The 20,301-nt window shown below is 43.7% G+C and overlaps 1 protein-coding gene across 2 annotated transcripts in view; it reads right to left on the reverse strand.

Moving 5' to 3' along the window:
- Positions 1 to 19,228, reverse strand: part of egf (epidermal growth factor) — a 126,404-nt gene extending 107,176 nt beyond the window's left edge. The window contains exon 1 of one of the 2 annotated variants that reach the window (XM_073043057.1): positions 18,599 to 19,227. In XM_073043057.1, the coding sequence (XP_072899158.1) occupies positions 18,599 to 18,719 (121 nt within the window). In that variant the 5' untranslated portion in view covers positions 18,720 to 19,227. Of the gene's footprint in view, positions 1 to 18,598 lie in introns of both variants that reach the window. The other variant, XM_073043058.1, reaches the window with a different exon arrangement.
- Between the last annotated feature and the right edge of the window lie 1,073 nt (positions 19,229 to 20,301).

Raw genomic sequence — 20,301 nt, forward strand, 5'->3', positions numbered from 1 at the left:
TCTAAGCTCCATGTACCTACCCAGGAGTCTCTTAAAAGACCCTATTGTATCCATCTCCACCACCATCGCCGGAAACCCATTCCACACACCAACCACTCTCTGCATAAAAAACTTACGGTGACATCTCCTCTGTACCTGCTTCCAACCAGGGTGCTATATAGCTGTAACATTATCTCTTTGCTCTTAAACTCAGTCCCACGATTGATGAAGGCCAATGCACAGTATACACAAAGTACACTGCAGATGCTGTGGTCAAATCGAGATGTACAAACAAGCTGGATGAACTCAGCAGGTCGGGCAACATCCGTTGAAAGGAGCAGTCAACGTTTCAGGCCGAGACCCTTCATGAGTCCTGACGAAGGGTGTCGACCCGAAACGTTGACTTCTCCTTTCAACGGATGCTGCCCGACCTGCTGAGTTCATCCAGCTTGTTTGTATGTCCAATGCATAGTATGTCTTCTTAACCACAGAGTCAACCTGCGCAGCAGCTTTGAGTGTCCTATGGACTCGGACCCCAAGATCCCTCTGATCCGCCACACTATCAAGAGTCTTGTCATTAATACTATATTCTGCCATCATATTTAACCTACCAAAATGAACCACTTCACACTTATCTGGGTTGAACTCCATCTGCCACTTCTCAGCCCAGTTTTACATCCTATTAATGTCCCACTGTAACCTCTGACAGCCCTCCACACTATCCACAACACCCCCAATCTTTGTATCATCAGCAAATTTACTAACCCATCCATCCACTTCCTCATCCAGGTCATTTATAAAGATCACAATTAAGTTTACTTTAACTTGTGTTTGTCCTCCACTTGTAACCTACTCTCCTGCTGCTGCTACTGCAATAAATGTGATTTTGATGGTGTTTATACCCAGTGTACACATGCCAATGGAATAAACTCCAACTTGAGCATTCTACACAGGGAGGCAGAATCATGATAATTAGGTTTTGCACTGAATATTCCCAATGTACAATGTTAAAAAACAAAATAAATTTCTATAAAAGTAGGGAGAAATGAACGTATTATTTTGTCTGATATTATCTGTGACAATAATATATTCCTTACAACTGATGTATCTTTGAGGTAAAGTAAATAATCATACAAAAAAGAATTAATGTCAAAGCCTTTCCCTCAGCACACAGACTACAAAAATACTGCCTAAGGCACAACTGATCTTGATATAAATAGGAATCCAATGAAACCGTAGGTTTTCTATGTTTCTATGAAAGTAAAATCTATACATAACAAAAGGTGGAAAGTGCTAAAAAGAATGTTTGACCCGAAAGTTGACTCTTTCTGGATCCATGTATCACTGTCATGACTTTTCCATCCCCTCGTCATGACTACGTTACCTACAGATCCTCGGCTTGGCCACTACTTGTTCAGCTTGTATCGAGAGGCCTAGGCGAGAATGGTAAGGACCCAGGTACCGGAGATTCCGAGACAAGACTCAAGGCACAATTTCAAGATTGAGACGAGAACAGGGTTCTTGACTAGATGCAAGACAAGAATCCAGATAAGACAGAAATCCTAAACTATAATCGCAGACTGAGCTAGAGTTGAGCTGACAATTGAGCACTGAACATTTTTCTTCTTAACTGATTCTTTATGGCAGTTGGCAGTCCAACTTTACGGTGCATTACTGCCACCAACTGGACTGGAGTGTTTTGTAGAGAATTAGGGAGAAAAGCCCTTTCTACTTCTCTTTTCAAATGAAAGCTAAATTCCCCCAAAACACCCTATAGATTGTAAGTTATGAAAGATGATACTGTGAATTTAAGTCACTCACATACCATAAAGTTTTTAAATGAAAATGATCAACCCCCCCCACCCCAAAGGTTGTAATGAAGCCTGCATTTGATCTCTTTCAAACTTATATGCTTCACACTTAAATGTTCAACTGTTCCATAATGATGACAAACCCTACATAACCCAGAGTGATGTTTTCTACCAAGATATAAGGAATAATTAAGCATAGTATGGCCAACACTAAGGAGCACCGAACCTGTGTTCAGGTGCTCTTTAAATATTAAAATCCTGGAACCAAAACATCACTGCCAATTAGCAGAGTGGGCCTGAATCCTTAAAGGGACCACACCAGCTATCGCTACTTTGGGGAATCAGAGTGGGCCTGAATCTTTAAAGGGGCCATGCCAGCTATCGATGCTCTGGGAAATCAGAGCATCTAAATGTGACCACCAATTAGCAGAGCGAGCCTGAATCTTTAAAGGGACTACGCTATCAATACTCTGGAGAATCAGTGCATCTAAACTCCAAAGGCTGGCCCAGTTGGGTGCATACTGTAACACAGTTAGCATGTTTGAGACGTGAATAGCTATCTATCCATCTCATTCCTGCTGATAGCAACCACAACTGTCTTTCATTGTGCAAGGTGTGACTGGAATCATTGCTGTGTTTTCCTCTTGACTTTGGTTTTACCAAAGTACCTCAGTGCCACACTAACTGTAATGCTGTCACGTCCAACCAACCTCTGGAACTTTGCTCTTCTGTCTGTACCTGAAACCAAACTCTGCTGAGATCTGGAGCTGAGTGATCCTGCTGAGGTTTTCAGTAACCAGGTTACTGGGGAGTCATTGGCCCTGTCAATGATACTTTCCACCACAGATGATGAACGTGAGAGAATTAAACACATAGGAGTTAGTATGAATTCATTTGCTTTTTTTCCCCCGTGTTTGGAGATTATCTTTCATGTTGTTGGGAAATGCCGAAGTTGCCGTGGTATTGGAACAGCTTTAAGGGGGATGACAGTATTTTTCTGGTCCCACTGTTGTTTATTTATGCCTTTATTTCTCATACAATGCTTCTCAAGGGTGGCAGGTGGAGATACATCTCTACTAAAGGAGGTGTAAAATGCCCCTTCTTTCCACTGGCCTGCAAGTCACCCTTGGGCAAGGTGTAGCACCTGCTTAGCACCCCCCCCCCACCCCAACCAGAGTCACGTGAAGCCATGGGAGCAGTTGGTGGATGGTTGTCAAAGGCAGCTGGTGCTTATCACAAGTCCTGACTCTGTGACCACTGATGCCAGGCAGACAATCTCCAAAGAGTTTTGATCATGGCTGGGGTCACCCGTCTAGTGAAGACACTGCCCAGAAGGCAAAGGCAAACCACTTCAATAGAAAAATTGGCCAAGACAATCATTGTCATGAAAAGACTGTGATCACCTCGATCATTCAACATGGCAGATAATAACCAACCAAATACGTCTTAAGTGTTTTGCGAGTACCTACCTCGATCACCGACTCAGACAGTGCATTCCAGATTACAGATACCCTGTTGCTAAAAGCTGTTCTTCCTCAGATAACCTCTAAACCATCTACCCACTATTCTAAATGTATTCATCAACTGTGGAATTGAGTTCAAGAGCCGTGAGGTAATGTTTCAGCTATACAAGTCCCTGGTCAGACCCCACTTGGAGTACCATGTTCAGTTTTGGTCACCTCACTACAGGAAGGATGTAGATATTATGGAGAGAGTGCAGAGGAGATTTACAAGGATGTTGTCTGGATTGGAGAGCATGCCTTATGAGAATAGGCTGAGTGAACTTGGCCTTTTTGCCTTGGAGTGACGGAGGATGAGAGGTGACCTGATAAAGGTGTATAAGGTGATGAGAGGCATTGATAGTGTGGATAGTCAGAGGCTGAAATGGCTAGCATGAGGGGGCACGGTTTTAAGATGCTTGAAAGTAGGTACAGAGGGATGTCAGGAGTAAGTTTTTCACACAGAGAGTGGTGGGTGCATGGAAAGCACTGCCAGTGACTGTGGTAGAGCTGAATACAACAGGGTCTTTTAAGAGACTCTTGGATTGGTACATGAGCTTAGGAAAATAGAGGGCAATAGAGTTGGGAAATTCTAGACAGTTTCTAGAGTAGGTTACATGATCGGCACAATGTTGTGGGCCAAAGGGCCTGTAATGTGCTGTAGATTTCCATGTTTCTGTGTTCTACGTATGTGATCTAATTTAGATACCCCTGTCATGGGGGATATACTATTAATCTCTACGGTACTCTCTCTATGCCCCTCAAATTTTTTACACCTGTATCAGGATTTCCCTCAACCTCCTTCACTCCAAAGAAAAACAAACGCAGAGCGCCCAGTCTGTCCTCACCAGTCAATTGCACTGTCATCCAGTGAATCTCCTCAATCACGGCTTTTTACAGTAGGGCAATTTGTGGCCTGGGGTGTTGAGCTGGTCTGCCAGTCTTGCTCTTTTCTCAACTTAGTCTCTGTGATAGCATCAATATCAAATTCTCAAGTGCTAAACCATGCTTCACATTCATCTGCCTTACTGATCTGCATTGAAACAGATGCAACTTGGCCTGCATTTACCCCATGTCCCATATCATGTCTCTGTCTGCCGAATTGTTTAAGTTTTCCGTCTATGTCTGACTGCAATTGTCTGTCTACTCTCTGTCCCATTCCACACCCCCCCCCCCAGAACTATTTTAAGCCCTTCCCTAGAAATCCAGCAAACCTTTTGGCTCAGATGTAGCCTGTCCCGTCTGTACACGTCCCTCTTTCCTCAGAAACAGCCTCAGAGATCCTGATAAAGATTAACTTTATTTCTCACATCTACATGGAAACATTGAAACATACAGAGAAATGTCTCCTTTGCATCAATGACGAGCAGAGTCTGGAGACGTGCCGAGAGCAGCCCATGGGTTTTGCCTTGTTTCTGGCACCAATATAGCAGGCCAGAACTGACAACCCCTAACACTACATCTTTGGGAATGTGGGAGGAAACCAGAGCACCTGGAAGAAAGCCACATGATCACGGGGAGATCATACACACTCTTAACAGAGAGCGGGGGGAATTGAAACTCAATTCGTTTTATTGCTGGCGCTGTAAAGCATTGTGCGAACTGCTAAACTACTGTGCCACCTATTATGTGACTGCATCACCCACCACACGACCGCGTCACACACTCTCCTCGCTATGCATTCTAGCCACCAATTACTGTCTGTGTAGTAAACCAGTCTTGCAAGTCTTTTCTAAATGTACCCCTTCTCAACCTAAATCTAAGCCCTCTAGAATTTCACTTAAATCTATTCTCTGGTGGTGTGAGTCCTGAGGCTCCTGTACCTTCTACCCAATGGCAGCAGTGAGAAGGGAACGTGATCTGTGTGGTGGGGATCTCTGATGATGGATGTTGCTTTCCTACGCACATAGGTGTGCCCAGTTGTTGGGAAGGCTTTACCTGTGACGTACTTGGCCAAATCCACTAACTTTTGTAGAAAGGAATCAGTTATTGGTGGGGGTTGATATGTGAGATAGCATGAACTCAATGGCTGAATGGCCTCCACCTATGTTCATGGAAACATGAAATCCTGAAAGCTCTCTTAACAGGGAGCACATGCTTCTCAAGTTTATTAGGGCCACCAATAAAACACAAATAACAATAAAACAAAGGGGTTGGTTTGATAAGTACTGCATTCTCACAGCTGCTGACTTGAATGACCCTTCAACAACTTTTTGCAGAGTTTTTCATTGGGTCCTTACAAGAAAAATGTGGATAAAATCTTGATGGGATTGGTGTGAACTTCACTAACTCTGCTGTTCAGTTCAGCCATGGTTAGACCCAACCAGTTACTCACTGCAGGGAGCAGGTCTCCAAAACACTTCATGACGTGTGCTGTTCAGGCAGCAAACTAGGGAGGAGAGGATGGCCTCAGGAGCCTCCAAAAAAGCAGCTGGTGTCTTCTGACCTACCTACTGCTACTCGCAATATAGGGGATCATGAGACAGGAAGCCGGGATCACAGGCAGAGCTTCACTTTCCTGGACATTTGTAACATCTGTAGGAGACTCAGGATATCATGTGAGGTGCTGGCAAGTTCTACTGACCTCCTGGCTGGGGGCCCAATGCTTGCTGGGTGCAAGGACAAGAGTGGTCAATGGCTGATGAAGTGACCACGCCTCCATTTCTGCACCTCAGGATCTTCCCAAGAGACAAAGGTAGCACTTTTAGCACTTGGAAATCCACCATCCTGGTAGCAGATGTTTTGTTACACGATCAGAAAGTCCTACAGCATGGAAACAAGCCTTTTGGTTTACTGGGCCCACACTGACCTTCAAACACTAATTCACAATCCCAATATGCTTTATTCTCCCAACATTCCTGTCACTTAACCCAAGTTTTACCACACACTTAAACGAAAGTGGCAACTTACAGAGGCTAATGAAGCTCCTGTTTGGCATGCTGGTGGAGACTGGATCCACATTGTCATAGGGAGAACGTGCAAATTCCACATAAACAACAGTTCAGCGTAGGGTTGAACCTACCCTGGTGAAGTAGATCTGAAGGAAGAGGGTTGATTAAATTGTGCTTCAGTGTGTAGGGGAATGTAGGACCATGCTTAACTTTTTGGATCTGATAAGATCTTTAGAGTGCGTATGAGGCTGAATCAAGGGGTGGAGAGTCACACTGCCGGCTGCCATGGAGACTATGTTGGCTCCAGGCCTGTTCCTCCCAGCAGGAATGAATATGAACTCCGAGTGCCCTGACTTCTCTGGAATGGCATCCAGAAAGGAAGGGATCAATCGACAGGCATAGTGCATCCATTGCAACACACACACACAGTGCTGGAGGAACTCGGCAGGTCAAGTAGCATCCACAGAAATGAGCAACAGCTGACGTTTCGAGCCGAGACCCTTCTTCAGGACGGGAAAGGAAGGGGGCAGATGACAGAATACAAAAGTGGGGGGAGGGGAAGGAGGATAGCTAGAAGGTGGTAGGTGAAGCCAGGGGGGTGGAAAAGGTAAAGGGCTGGAGAGGAAGGAGTCTGATAGGAGAGGAGAGTGGACCATAGGTGAAAGGGTAGGAGGAGGGGACCCAGGGGGAGATGAGAGGCAAGTGAGAAGAGTTAAAGGACCAGAGAGGGGAACAGAAGCATAGCGGAGGAGGGGGGGAATCCAAAATTTTTACCAATACTGTATTCATTCCATCAGGTTGGAGGCTACCCAGACGGAATACAGTGTTGCTCCTCCACCCTGAGGTTGGCCTCATTGTGGCACATTGTTCCATCTGCCAAATGATGAACTTCCCATTGGCCAAGCATTTTCATTCCCATTCCCATTCCAACATTTCAGACCATGGCCTCCTCTTGTGCCACGATGAGGTCACCCTCAGGATTGAGGAGCAACATCTGGGTAGCCTCCAATCTGATGGCACGAATATCAATTTCTCCTTCCGGTAAAAATATCTCTCCTTCCCCCTTCCCTCTTCTTCTACTCTCCATTCTGGCCCCTTAACTCTTCTCACCTGCCTATAACTCCCCCGGATCCCCTCCTCCTTCCCTTTCTGCTATGGTCCACTCTCCTCTCCTGTCAGATTCCTTCCTCTCCAGCCCTTTACCTTTCTTACCTGCCTGGCTTCACCTATCTATCACCTTCTAGCTATCCTTCTTCCCCACCCCCCCCCCCACCTTTTTATTCTGGCATCTCCCACCATCCCTTCCAGTCCTGAAGAAGGGTCTTGGCCGGGGATGTCAACTGTTTATTCATTTCCACAGATGCTGCCTGGCCTGCTGAGTTCTTCCAGCATTTTGTGTGTGTTGCTCTGGATTTCCAGCATCTGCAGAATCTCTTGTGTTTATGATGATGCACTCATTATTTTTTAAACAACTCCTGAGAACTTTAGATGTAATGCCAGAAATGAGGCTTTATGCTGTGAAGCGGAATCCGAGTTGAATGTGTCAGCAGTATGCCCACTAAGCCTAATTGTTGAGGTAACTTGGTAATAACACATAAACGTTGTGGTTAGGCTAAAAGAGCTGATATTTCCAAAAATTTCAGATTTGCCTGTGAGTCTATCTCTTCCTCTTAAACATCAAAAGCGTCAGAGTGTTAAAATCTGGTCCTGCAAGTTGGAAGTGCAAACGACTGCATGGACTCCTTAGTAAGTTCAAAACCTGAAAAATAAATGTCTTAAAGGTACAGTCGGCCCTCCTTATCCGCGAATTCTGCATGCGCGGATTCAACCAACTGCGGATCGGGAAAACCCGGAAGTTGTCTCTCCAGCACTCGTTGCTTGAGCATGTACAGACTATTTTTTCTTGTCATTATTCCCTAAACAATACAGTATAACAGCTATTAACATAGCATTTACATTGTATTAGGTATTATACGTAATCTAGAAATGACTTAAAAGTACAGGCAGTCCCTGGGTTATGAATGAGTTCCAATCCTGAGTCCGTCTTTAAGTCGGAACACGTACATCCGGTATTATTTAGCGCCAGTTAGTCAAATGTTTTTCTTAGTATATAGTATATATTTTACCTTTGTATGCCTATAAAACACTTAAGAAACATACGTATTTCAATAATTAAACCACTGCGTTGCTTAGTAATAATTGTAGCTTTCATCGGGGCAGGGCCTTTCACATGCTCCATTAAAATTGTTCCAATCATTGACTGACTGTAGCCTAATGCTTTTTCAATGACCAATGGCATTTCACCTCTTTCCAACCGCTTTATTACTTCCACCTTATTTTCAATCGTGATTGTGACTATTTTCGTGAACAGGAACACCACAGATTCAGAGCTATGCCGGGTCCTAATGTCCACCGCTCTGAACCTGTTAAATAAAGTTTGGGGTTCCGCTGGGTCCTAAAGACCACTGCACTGTTTCAAGTTAAATAAGGGACTTGAGCATCCGTGTTTTTTGGTATCCGTGGGGGGTCGGAACCAATCCCCCGCGGATAAGGAGGGCTGACTGTATTTCTCACACTCACTGGCAGAAAGCGGTATAGCAGCTGAACTAACGGTTTATCACCTTTCTCATTTTTCATTAGCTAAGTATTACCCAGTACTTAGCCATTACCCACATGATGTTATTGTTTTAATTTTGTAGCCTATTAGTTAGTTTATTCTCGATCTAAAGCATTTCTCTTATCTTATCCATAAACGTGATGGGATTTTCAGAAGCACCATTCTGGTCTCTTGGCTTGTCTTTGTCTCCACAACTCCACAAGCATCATTTCTCAGCTCTTTGTTTAGTTTGCTTAGCATTTACATGTTCATTTGTACTCTAAATTAAACTGAAATCTTGGAATTAAAACTGCTCGTCATTCCTGAATCCTGGAAGATCGCTAAGGATCAGAAAATTAACAGAGATCCAACAGTACAAATCAGTGATATATGAAAATACTAAAAGCAAACTAGTCTACTGCTCGAGCCTTCATGGGATGGGAGATAAAGGTTGAGAGCAATGATCATTCTTAGCTGTGGCCTGGTTTTTATTTAACCTAGCAACATATTTGTTCCAAAGAAATTGCTTCTAACATGAAATGAGCCAAACTAACAAAAGCCATCCACAGCAACTTGACAACCCCTTTTGAATGAAGGACTAAAAATCTTGGAGATGACTCAATAACATCTTTACAATGCCGCGGGAGATTTTGCATTCGAAATGAGCAAAGACTTTGCATGAGTTCACAGTGTAGGTTCGCTGAATGGCACTGTAATTAATATTCTAACCATTCCAGAGACGAAGAAACTTATTGAAAGGAAGGTGACATTTAACGGCGAAGACAGAATTGTAGTACGGAGCATTCTGTGTTGGTGCTTGGAAGCACACTTGGTAAATGAAGCCTGGAATCAGCCCTCATTTACATAGGCACAATAGAGTAAAAAAGTCCCTGTAAATGTTAGACAAAATGACGTCTGGGAAATACCAGCTGAAACAAATCATAGAAATGACAAGCTAAATGGAGAGCAACATTATGATACCAAAATGAGAGCTGATCTCAGGGTGTCTCGTCGGTCTGCAACACATTACAGTGAAACAGAAACAGAAAAATAAATGATACCTCACAAGTCATGTGCAGAATATAACTCTACAAATCCTCGGGGTTGGCCTTTCTTATATTGGTAAATAGATGTGTTACAAATCTGAATAGAGTGTGAAGTATTGAAAGGGCCATTGACAGGTTTATGCAAATGAGCACACTCCAAGGTCTGAAAGCTTCAAACTGCTCACAGCTTGTTGCTACTGGCAGGGAAGCAACTTTGTGGCTGGTGTCCATCTTCTTCTCTGTCCTATGATGCCCTGCAAGTAGTTGTTTACATAGTCAGCATTCAGTGATTTAAACTGCTAAATTGTTCAAGTGCAAAATCAATATAATTTTTACTTTATTCTTTTGTAAGGGAGCAATTTAAAGTGCCGTATAACAAGTATTCGCAGTAAGGAGACTAAGTACACAATGGGAATTCTAATTTAAGTGCATTCGCATATGAAATCAGGTATGTATAAACAAAAACTGGGTGTAGGCAATGAATCACCAATAATCTGGAGGCAACACGAGTGAATCTGCAGATGCTGGAAATTAAATAAAAAACACAAAATGCTGACAGAACTCAGCAGGCCAGACAGCATCTATGGGAGGAAGTAATAACGACGTTTCGGGCCGAAACCCTTCATCAAGAGTGAAGTAACATGGGATGGTCAAGGGAGGATAAGAAGTGGGCGGAGGGATAAAGTAGAGAGCTGGGAAGTGATAGGCTGGAGGGAAATAGGCTAGGGGAAGGTGGAGAATTATGGGAAATAAAAGAGAAAGAAAGGTAGGGCTGGGGGGAGAGATTATAGTGAGGGGTGAAAAAGAGAGAGAAAGAGAACCAGACTAAAATAATAGATAGGGATGGGGGTAGGGGTGGGGGCAGGGGTAAAAACGGAGGTCAGTGAGTTGGATGTTCATGCCGGCAGGAAGGAGGCTACCTAGGCGGGAGATAATGTATTGCTCCATCGACCTGCATGTGGCCTCATCTTGACGGTAGAGGAGGCCATGGACAGACATGTCGGAGTGGGAGTGGTCTGTGGAATTGAAGTGCTACACCTGCCCCACACTTCTTCCCTCACCACCATCCCAGGCCCCAGACAGTCCTTTCAGGTGAGGCACCACTTCACCTGCAAGTCAACTGGGTGACTCGAGTCAACCTGCGAGTACAGCATACTGTATCCAGTGCTCCCGATGTGGCCATTTATACATTGGGGAGACCTGCCACAGACTGGGAGACCGTTTCGCCAAACACCGGCACTCAGTCCTCCAGCAGTGGTGGGATCTCCCTGTGGCCACACACTTCAATTCCACAGACCACTCCCACTCCGATATGTCTGTCCATGGCCTCCTCTACCATCAAGATGAGGCCACACGCAGGTCGATGGAGCAATACCTTATCTCCTGCCTGGGTAGCCTCCTACCTGCCGGCATGAACATCCAACTCACTGACCTCCGTTGATACCCCTGCCCCCACACTTACCCCCATCCCTATCTATTATTTTAGTCTGGTTCTCTTTCTCTCTCTTTTCCCTCCTCACTATAATCTCTCCCCCCAGCCCTACCTTTCTTTCTCTTTTATTTCCCATAATTCTCCACCTTCCCCTAGCCTATTTCCCTCCAGCCTGTCACTTCCCAGCTCTCTACTTTATCCCTCCCCCCACTTCTTATCCCCCCCTTGACCATCCCATGTTACTTCACTCCTGATGAAGGGTTTCGGCCCGAAACGTCGTTATTACCTCCTCCCATAGATGCTGTCTGGCCTGCTGAGTTCTGCCAGCATTTTGTGTTTTTTACCAATAATCTGGAAATCATTTGGGAAATGCTCAAATCCTCCCCCTTCTACTGCAGTTGTTCTGTTCAAGTGAATGCGAAAGATCTCATTACTTCTCTGAGATTTAAAATTTAGATACGTTTCAAATGTAACTTCATAAATATGGAATGGAAGTCAGGGTTTGTTTTTTTAAAAAAGTGTCATATAAAATAATGTTTTATTGATTTATTCAATGAGGTACAGTGTAGAGAGGCCATTCCGAGCCTTTGAGTCAGGAATTCCCCCCGATTTAATCCTAGGCTAATTATGGGAGCATTTACAATGACCAATCACCCCACTGTGGGAAGAAACTGGGTCACCCAGGGGAAGCCCATGCGGTCACTGGGAGAATGTACAAACTCCTTACAGGCAGTGACGAGAATTGAACCTGGGTTGCTGGAACGTAAAGTGTGCTAACCACTACGCTATTGTGTCACTCTTACAGTTGCTGTGCTCATCAGGCAAGGGTAGTGCGGGTGACGATTGTAAACAGAGAAATTGCCCCTTTTGCATTGTCGCAGCGCTTAATACCTGGATGTGTGAACCTAGCTCTATTTGTCTGAAACTTTGCTTGGGGCTCAAGATGACAAGTTGTTTGTGAGGCCATATCTCAAAATAACTGCTTCTGTGGAAGCCTTCCACACTGAACCTCTTGGGGCAATGTTGCTGCTGGCACTGGTGTTTTGGAGGGGGTAGTTTTATACAGGTAATATGAAGGATTATACGGAGTCATGCCAGTCATCATTAGCGTTGTTACAGCACCAGTGACCTTTCACTCAGCTGGTGAAATAATCGGGCAGGTACCAGCATTTGGATCATGAGGCATGGAGCTGGTGCCTCTCATAAAGTGAAGTATGGATTAGGACAAGATCGTGCTCCAAGCATCCTGTCAATAGAAGGACCCAGTTGGTATTCGCTTTCCGTATTCGTTTCTTGTGAATTGTGGCAAGCTGGGCAGTTGCGTATTTTCCCATCTTGGCACTGAAGTCACCCAAGATGAGTTTGCCTGCTGTGGAATGTAGGCTGGAGTTTTTCCAGTGTCATAGAGGTTCTTTTTGGCTTGAATGGAAGTCATCTAGAGTAGAGCTGCGTGCACTGAGGCACGTGACATGGTGGTTCCATGTCAGAGTGGACCAAGGCTCTTCACTAATCCTGAAGGAGAGATGCTGAAGTGACAGACGAGAGCATTTATGATGGTGAACGTCATTTTATGCAGACAACATTCCTTTTCTGTTTTGCCCCTTTAGAATATTATGTCCTCACTCTCTTTGTCTTTAAATTGGCCATATATTGTCTTTTGCACCTAACTCAGAGAAGCAGCATTGAGGTTGTATCTAAGATAGCAGAAGAGCATTTACGTCTGTCACTGCTGGAGTTGTCCACGAGGGTTCTCACACTCCACATCCTGAATTCCATACTGAGGTGAAAGTCCACAACCCAGCTCAGGAAAACATAAACAACCACTGGGTTCTTCAGTGCTGTCAATGTTATCTATGGCCCAAACACACAAGGTCCCAACCAGCTAAGAGCCAAGAATGGTGAACTGCTCTAGGATGGACAGTCAACAGCTGCTGAAGGAACAGTTCAGCTACCAACCTCAACAAAACCTTTGATGTGACCACATAGGACTCCATCTTACATGGGCTATTTTGTCCAGCCCTGACACCCTCCTGACCAACAAGAAGTTCAAAAGAAAAGTTATATCCTAACTAAAACAAGATAAGGCCTTTTGGAGCAGAAGGTATCCCTGCTGAAGTTTTAAAACTTGACAGCAAAGAGTTCCAAAGAACACTGAGGCTGTCTACAAGAAAGGTCAGAGCCGTCTCTACTTCCTGTGGAGACTGAGGTCCTTTAACATCTCCCGGATGATGCTGAGGATGTTCTACGAGTCTGTGGTGGCCAGTGCTATCATGTTTGCTGTTGTGTGCTGGGGCAGCAGGCTGAGGGTAGCAGACACCAACAGAATCAACAAACTCATTCGTAAGGCCTGTGATGTTGTGGAGGTGGAAGTGGACTCTCTGACGGTGGTGTCTGAAAAGAGGATGCTGTCCAAGATGCATGCCATCTTGGACAATGTCTCCCATCCACTCCATAATGTACTGGTTAGGCACAGGAGTACATTCAGCCAGAGACTCATTCCACCGAGATGCAACACTGAGCGTCATAGGAAGTCATTCCTACCTGTGGCCATCAAACTTTACAACTCCTCCCTCGGAGTGTCAGACATCCTGAGCCAATAGGCTGGTCCTGGATTTATTTCCACTTGGCATTATTTACTTATTATTATATAATTATTTATGGTTTATATTGCTATATTTCTACACTATTCTTGGTTGGTGTGATTGTAACGAAACCCAATTTCCCTCGGGATCAATAAAGTATGTCTGTCTGTCTGTCTGTCTGTCTTTCTGTCTGTTTCAGGCACAAATCCATAACCTCAAAAACAGGAGGGAGACCTCACAAATGCTGTAATCACGATAATCTTCAAGACAAGAGAGAGGTCCAATTTGGTAACTAGAGTGAGGTCTCCATGCTCTCTGTCATTCTGTTCATCTATTTCCTGTTCACTGCTGAAGAGCTGTTCCTAAACATGAAATTCCATACTGAAGGGCACGGCAGACAACTGTTTTAACATTTATTTTTGACTTTGGGACCTGGGTGTGGCTAACAACATTAGTGCTTATTGTCCATCTTCAGATGTTCATGCATCACATCTCCAAGAGAGATGCAGGGAACAGTACAACAACCTGCCCTTCAGCCCGTCAGTGAGGAGCGAGTGTTGAGCAGTGTCCTGAAGTCCAGCTTTCACTGCAATTTATCTTCTTTGGGTTGGCATGTAGTGATGTCAGTTCCAATCTCAGTAGAGATTAGTGTCATAAAGGCAAGCTCTGCCATTCACCCCCTAATTTTGCACTCCTCTTCCCACAAGACTGGAGGATTTTTCAAAACTAATAGGGGGTGTTCATTGCACAGCAATCACACATCAGACACAAAGCTACCCAAACCTCTAGAGTCCAGTGGCAAAATAAAATGAGACATATTGTTTAGGCAAAACGTATGAGAGGATGGGCCTCAGAGTCGATATTTGTGCAAAACAAAAGTCCACTATATAAGATATATGAGCAGAATGAGGCCATTCAGTCCATCGAGTCTGCTTCACCATGACTGATCCGTTTTCCCTCTCAGCCCCATCTCCTGCCTCTCCCTGTACCCCATCGTGCCCTGAGCAATAAGACCATAAAACCTCCAGCTGCACCACAATAACAGCCAATAATAAATATTCACAATGAGGCTGTGGAACACGAGTTTCATCCCAGAAATATCTCTTAGCAAAGACAGGCGTTGAAAATGAAAATGATTACTATACAGAGAGTAAAGGAAGGGGCTTAGGACAAAGCCCTGAGGGGAACCTGTGTTGAGGGTCAGAGGGGCAGAGGTGAGGGAGCCCACTCTTACCACCTGCTGGTGATCTGACAGGAAGTCCAGGATCCATCTGCACAAGGCAGGGTGAAGGCTGAGGTCTCTGAACTTCTTGTCAAACCTGGAGGAAATTCTGATGTTAAATGCTGAACTGCAGTCCAAGAGCAGCATTTTCACATAAGCGCTTTTCTTCTCCAGATGGGCTACCTATTGCAGGTATCTCAGAGCATTGAACAAAATACCACCAAAGCAGTCTCCAATGTGTCATCAACACCAGAGAGTCTGCAGATTCTGGAAATCACGAGCAACACGCAAGAAAACCCAGAGGAACTCAACAGTTCAGGCAGCATCTAAGAAGAGGAATAAACAGTCAATGTATTGGGCTGAGACCCTTCAAGAGACCTGATAAAGGGTCTCGGCCCAAAAAAATCAAGCTATGCACATGGACCCTCTCTATGCCCATCATGATTTTAAGCTAACAAAATCTCCTTGCAGTATTTCACCATTTACCTACATGGTGGATGAAACTGACATTAACCTGGGATGTTGGAGGAAATCAGAATACCCAGCAGAAGCCCACACAGTCATGGGGAGAACATGTAAAGCCCACATAGACAGCACCGTAATGCAACAATTCACCGGGATGCCCAGCCCACATTTCCTCAAAGTGGAGACAAGGCACTCAAAATGTTTTTGTTTACCTCTTTCAGAGGACCTGTGCAAATGGCTGAAGGAGCCAACCGCTTCACAGGTGACCCACCCAGCCAGCCACTTCATCAGAAACCTTCGACCCCCTTCTGTAGAAAAGTCAACAGATCCAACATTGGCTTAATCGGTCATCACCTCAGAAGCCACAAGACCAAAGTACATCCAACACAAACCAAGTGCTGGAGGAAGCATCGGCAAAATGCAGGCAGCATCGGCAAAAGGTGATGCCTGCTGTCCAGGGACTGGTTAAGGAGAAGGAAATACAGAAAGCAATAGAGAAACAGTTAACACTACGTATGCCAGTCAGGTGATGAATTTCATATGTTTGTGAATTTCAAAAGGAATTCTTCTGCTTGCTTGCTAGATATTTAGCTGAGGAACTTCGGTAACCCTAGAAGAAAGCATGATTTATATCTGTGTCTTTGTGTCCCTTACAAATTAGTGCATAACTTTTTCACTACCACTTAGTTTATGGTGTATTGAGATATGTATTTGCCTTCCACAAGTCAGTATGAAGGAGCTGTGAGGTGCATTCACGAAGATGTAACACTCAAAACTCAAGAGCTCATCCAATAAAACTCAGATCATGAATGAGTAACTGGCTGGTGATCGGGTGAGGACATTAAATAAATTTTATGGGATTTGTTACAGTGAAGTAAGAGGACAAAGTCTCATTTAAGGAGTGTCACATGAGCAAAACAGACTTCACTCAGTACATGCATGATGCAGCTTATGTGTTATTACAGTGCATGTCTTAAGACAACATCAGCATCTTCACTAGAAGACAGCAAGCAACTCCCTATAATATACCTAGAGATGCATTTATAATCCCTAAAACCTGCACCTGGGAGTGTCTGATGAGGCTTGCTTCTTTAAATATTGGTTATTATCTGGAACAATAACATCGTCTGGGAGCTTTTACACTACCAGATCCACCCAGGTCACAGCAATGGAAACACGAGGAAATCTGCAGATGCTGGAAATTCAAGCAACACACACAAAATGCTGGTGGAACACAGCAGGCCAGGCAGCATCTATAGGTCGACAGTGCTTCTTCCTGTAGATGCTGCCTGGCCTGCTGCGTTCCACCAGCACAGCAATGGAGATCTGTTAGACAAGCCTGCAGGTAAGCTTTGAATGTGCTGTATGTCATAGATCATAAACACTAGAAATTCTGCAGATGCTGAACATCCAAAGCAACACAGATGGAGTTGAGAAAGGAGGTGAATGGGCAGGTGTAGCACTTTAGCCACTTGCAGGGATAAGTGCTGGGAGGGAAATCAGCGGTGGTGGGGAGAATGAATGAATATGGGAATCACAGAGGGAACGATTGCTGTGAAAAGTGGGGTGGTGGTGGCTAAAGATATGTTTGGTGGTAGGGTCCCTTTTGAGATGGCAGGTGTTGCATATAATGATGTGTTGGACGTGGAGGCTCATGGGGTGGTAGGTAAGGACAAGAGGAGCTCTATCACTGTTAAGGCAGTAGGAAGATGGGGTGAGCGCGGACCTTTGGGAAATGGAGGAGATGTGGGTGAGAGCAGCATCACTTAGGCAAACCCCATTCTTTGAAGGAGGAGGACATCCCCGATGGCCTGGAAAGGAAAGCCACGTCCTGGGAACAAGTGTGGCATAGATGAAGGAACTGAGAAAAGGGAATAACATTTTTACAGGAGACAGAGTGAGAAGAGGTGTAGTCAAGGTAATCGTGGGAATCAGTAGGTTTGTAAAAGATGTTGGTCAAGAGTTTATCTCCAGAAATGGAGACAGATTGAGACAGGGGAGGGAGGTGCTAGAGATGGGCCAAGTGAATTTAAGGGCAGGGTGGGAGTTAGAGGCAAAATTGATTAAATTAATGAGTTCAGCATGGGCACATGAAGCAGCATCAATGTAGCGGCGAAGAGTTGGGGAGTATGGCTGACAAAGGCTTCAACATGGACTGTTCTACATAGCCAGTGAAAAAGAAAGCATAGTTGAGGTCCATGCGGGTGCCCATAACTACCTCTCAAGTCCCAGATGTTATATTTGATACAGGCAACAGATTCATCAACTGCTGCTTGGAAAGGAGGTTCCCAACAGTAGAACATAGACAGCTACTCAGTCACATGTAGTATTTAATATATCAGAACTTGTCACAATAGGCTCACCAACTATCCTCAAACTTGTCTCATTGATTTCACTTTTGCCTCAGAGTCTGGAAGGTCATGAGTTTGAATCCCATTCTAGTTGTAGAGGGCTTCAGAATAGTATTTCAGACTTAGGGTCTAAACAGCTAAAGTATACTTGGAATTGTGCACAATAGATCAGAATATGAAGAAGTCAGACTTTGCATGGTATCGAAGGACAGAAGAAGATTATAAAGAGAAAGAAGACATGCTGCAAATCCAGAATGTGCAGTTTAGATGTTCCCCAGTTAAATAGGTGCCAAAGTTACTTGTTACCCATTTCAAGTCATTAAACTGAAGATTTAGTAATGACAATCCCAGTTTACACCAAAAAACTGTGCAAATATCCCATTAACAGCACCAGTCACATAGGAATTTGCATAACCAACATTTTCTGAAAATCTTTTAGAAAGCTTTTGAAGTTTTAAAATTTCGGTTCAACTTTAAGTGTATTTAAAACACATGTTTAATATCAAAAATAAATTATGCATACATTTTATATTAATAAAAACCTTACCTACACACTGGCTGTATTTTTTATTTAGTATTTCTATAACTATTAAATATAAATAAACTTATCCTAATTGAAGATATAATAATTCAGAAAAAGTACAATATGGTAATCAAGATGTAAAATAATTACTTGTTATTTAACTTTTAAAATGTCCACAAGTAAAAATAAAAGTGGACTTACCAACACATGTGAAGTTATCATCAGCTAAACGGTAACCATCCAAACATTTCCAGTCGAGACAAAGTGTGGGAGATGGCAACCCAGCACAGAGTATGACTGTTAGGAGAGGTGATACTACCATAATCTCTGTCACTTTCGCCTAGCTGCAGTGCACAGCTCACTGTTTCTTAAACGTAATTTCAAGGCAGAATGATAAAGGGCTACTCTAGAAGAAAGACGAACACAGTCTGTTAGTCTCCCAATGACCTTTTGTTATTAGATTGTGGAGCTCTAGACTTCTGTAAAGTGCAGCTACTTCGGAATACCTTGCAGGGTCTATAGCTTTGCCGAGGAAAGTATGAAATGCCTGACACCCTTGTGACAGATTTGGCAAGTTCAAAAAGAATCTAGATCAATGTTAATTCTGAAGTGTCCCTCAAATATTAATGCCGCGGTTAAAGGCAATTCCAAATACAATCCTACAGTCCTGGCTCTCAATGCTCCTTTAGTGAAACGTTTTCTTTGCTGAATGAAGAGTGCTTTCTCCTTGTTTGCATGCATTTATAAGTATTCCCCTCCTCCAGTAATCCTTAGAAGCATGAAAATTTCACTCACTCCTCCCCTTTCTCTTTTTTTTAAACCTGTTGACTGAAACTTCATTCAAATGTACATGTGGGCTATCTAATGTGGATGAGAAGTCAGCCAAAGAACAGAAAGCTGTAACTCATAGATTTCTGTCTGTACAAGTCTATAGCATGCGTGTTGAATGTGACTACTCATACTTTCAGCTGCCTCATTCAGAAACTACAATAAATATCAGTTCTTCAAAAGACCAACAGAGTCGACTGGTTCGTCAGTGACATGGAATTCAAAAAGCATCATGTTTTGGTTTATTCCTTTTCTTTGCAGGTTATCTGATTCCATCAAACTACACAAATTTCACCAACAGCCACTATTTCTAACAAACTGCTGTGTGAAGCAGCTTTTTTACTAACCTTTCCTGATAGATAGAAAGCTGAAACAACTCTTGACATAAATATCTTGTATCTACAATCACCTATTTGCTATTGAATTTAACAAAAAAAAGCAACCTACCATATTGGCACTGTTGCCAAGGAAACCGTTGCCTATTATGCTCCACTCCACTAGTAACTACTTAATTGCAAAGACAGAAGTGGGATGATCAGAATTCCACAGCAGCGGCATTTTTGAATGCGGGCACGTTTAGCAGGTAACACGTTTTCTTTCTGCATCTCAGAAAGACTGATCATGTTTTTGAGGCATTACATAGCTGAGTGCCAGGAATTACTAACCACAAAACCGACGCCTGGGCGTATCTGATGAGAAACACTATCAGGTCTCTGACCAGTCAAAATAAACAGGACTAGAATTTTGATAACACCGTTATTTGAATTATTTCTAAAGGTATGTGAATAAGTCATAAAGTCGGCTTACAATGTTCTTGAAAATTCTGAGTCTATGAGTTACACGGTCGTGAGGAATTGGATGACATAGTGCTGGATTTTACAGTACTGTGTGATGGCAGACTGGTTTAACCCAGCATGGAATTCACTTCCACATTACATAGTGCCAGCTGGGAAACTCAGCCTGGTTATTCCATTCGGGATACTGAGCTGTGGAATTCTGTTTTACAGCGTTGTTCAATACATTAGAGCAGGGGTTCCCAACCTTTTTTGTTGTAAGCGGTCTGTGGACCCCAGCTT

The sequence above is a fragment of the Hemitrygon akajei genome, chromosome 4 (genome assembly GCF_048418815.1).
Source record: "Hemitrygon akajei chromosome 4, sHemAka1.3, whole genome shotgun sequence".
In the NCBI taxonomy this organism is placed as follows: domain Eukaryota; kingdom Metazoa; phylum Chordata; class Chondrichthyes; order Myliobatiformes; family Dasyatidae; genus Hemitrygon; species Hemitrygon akajei.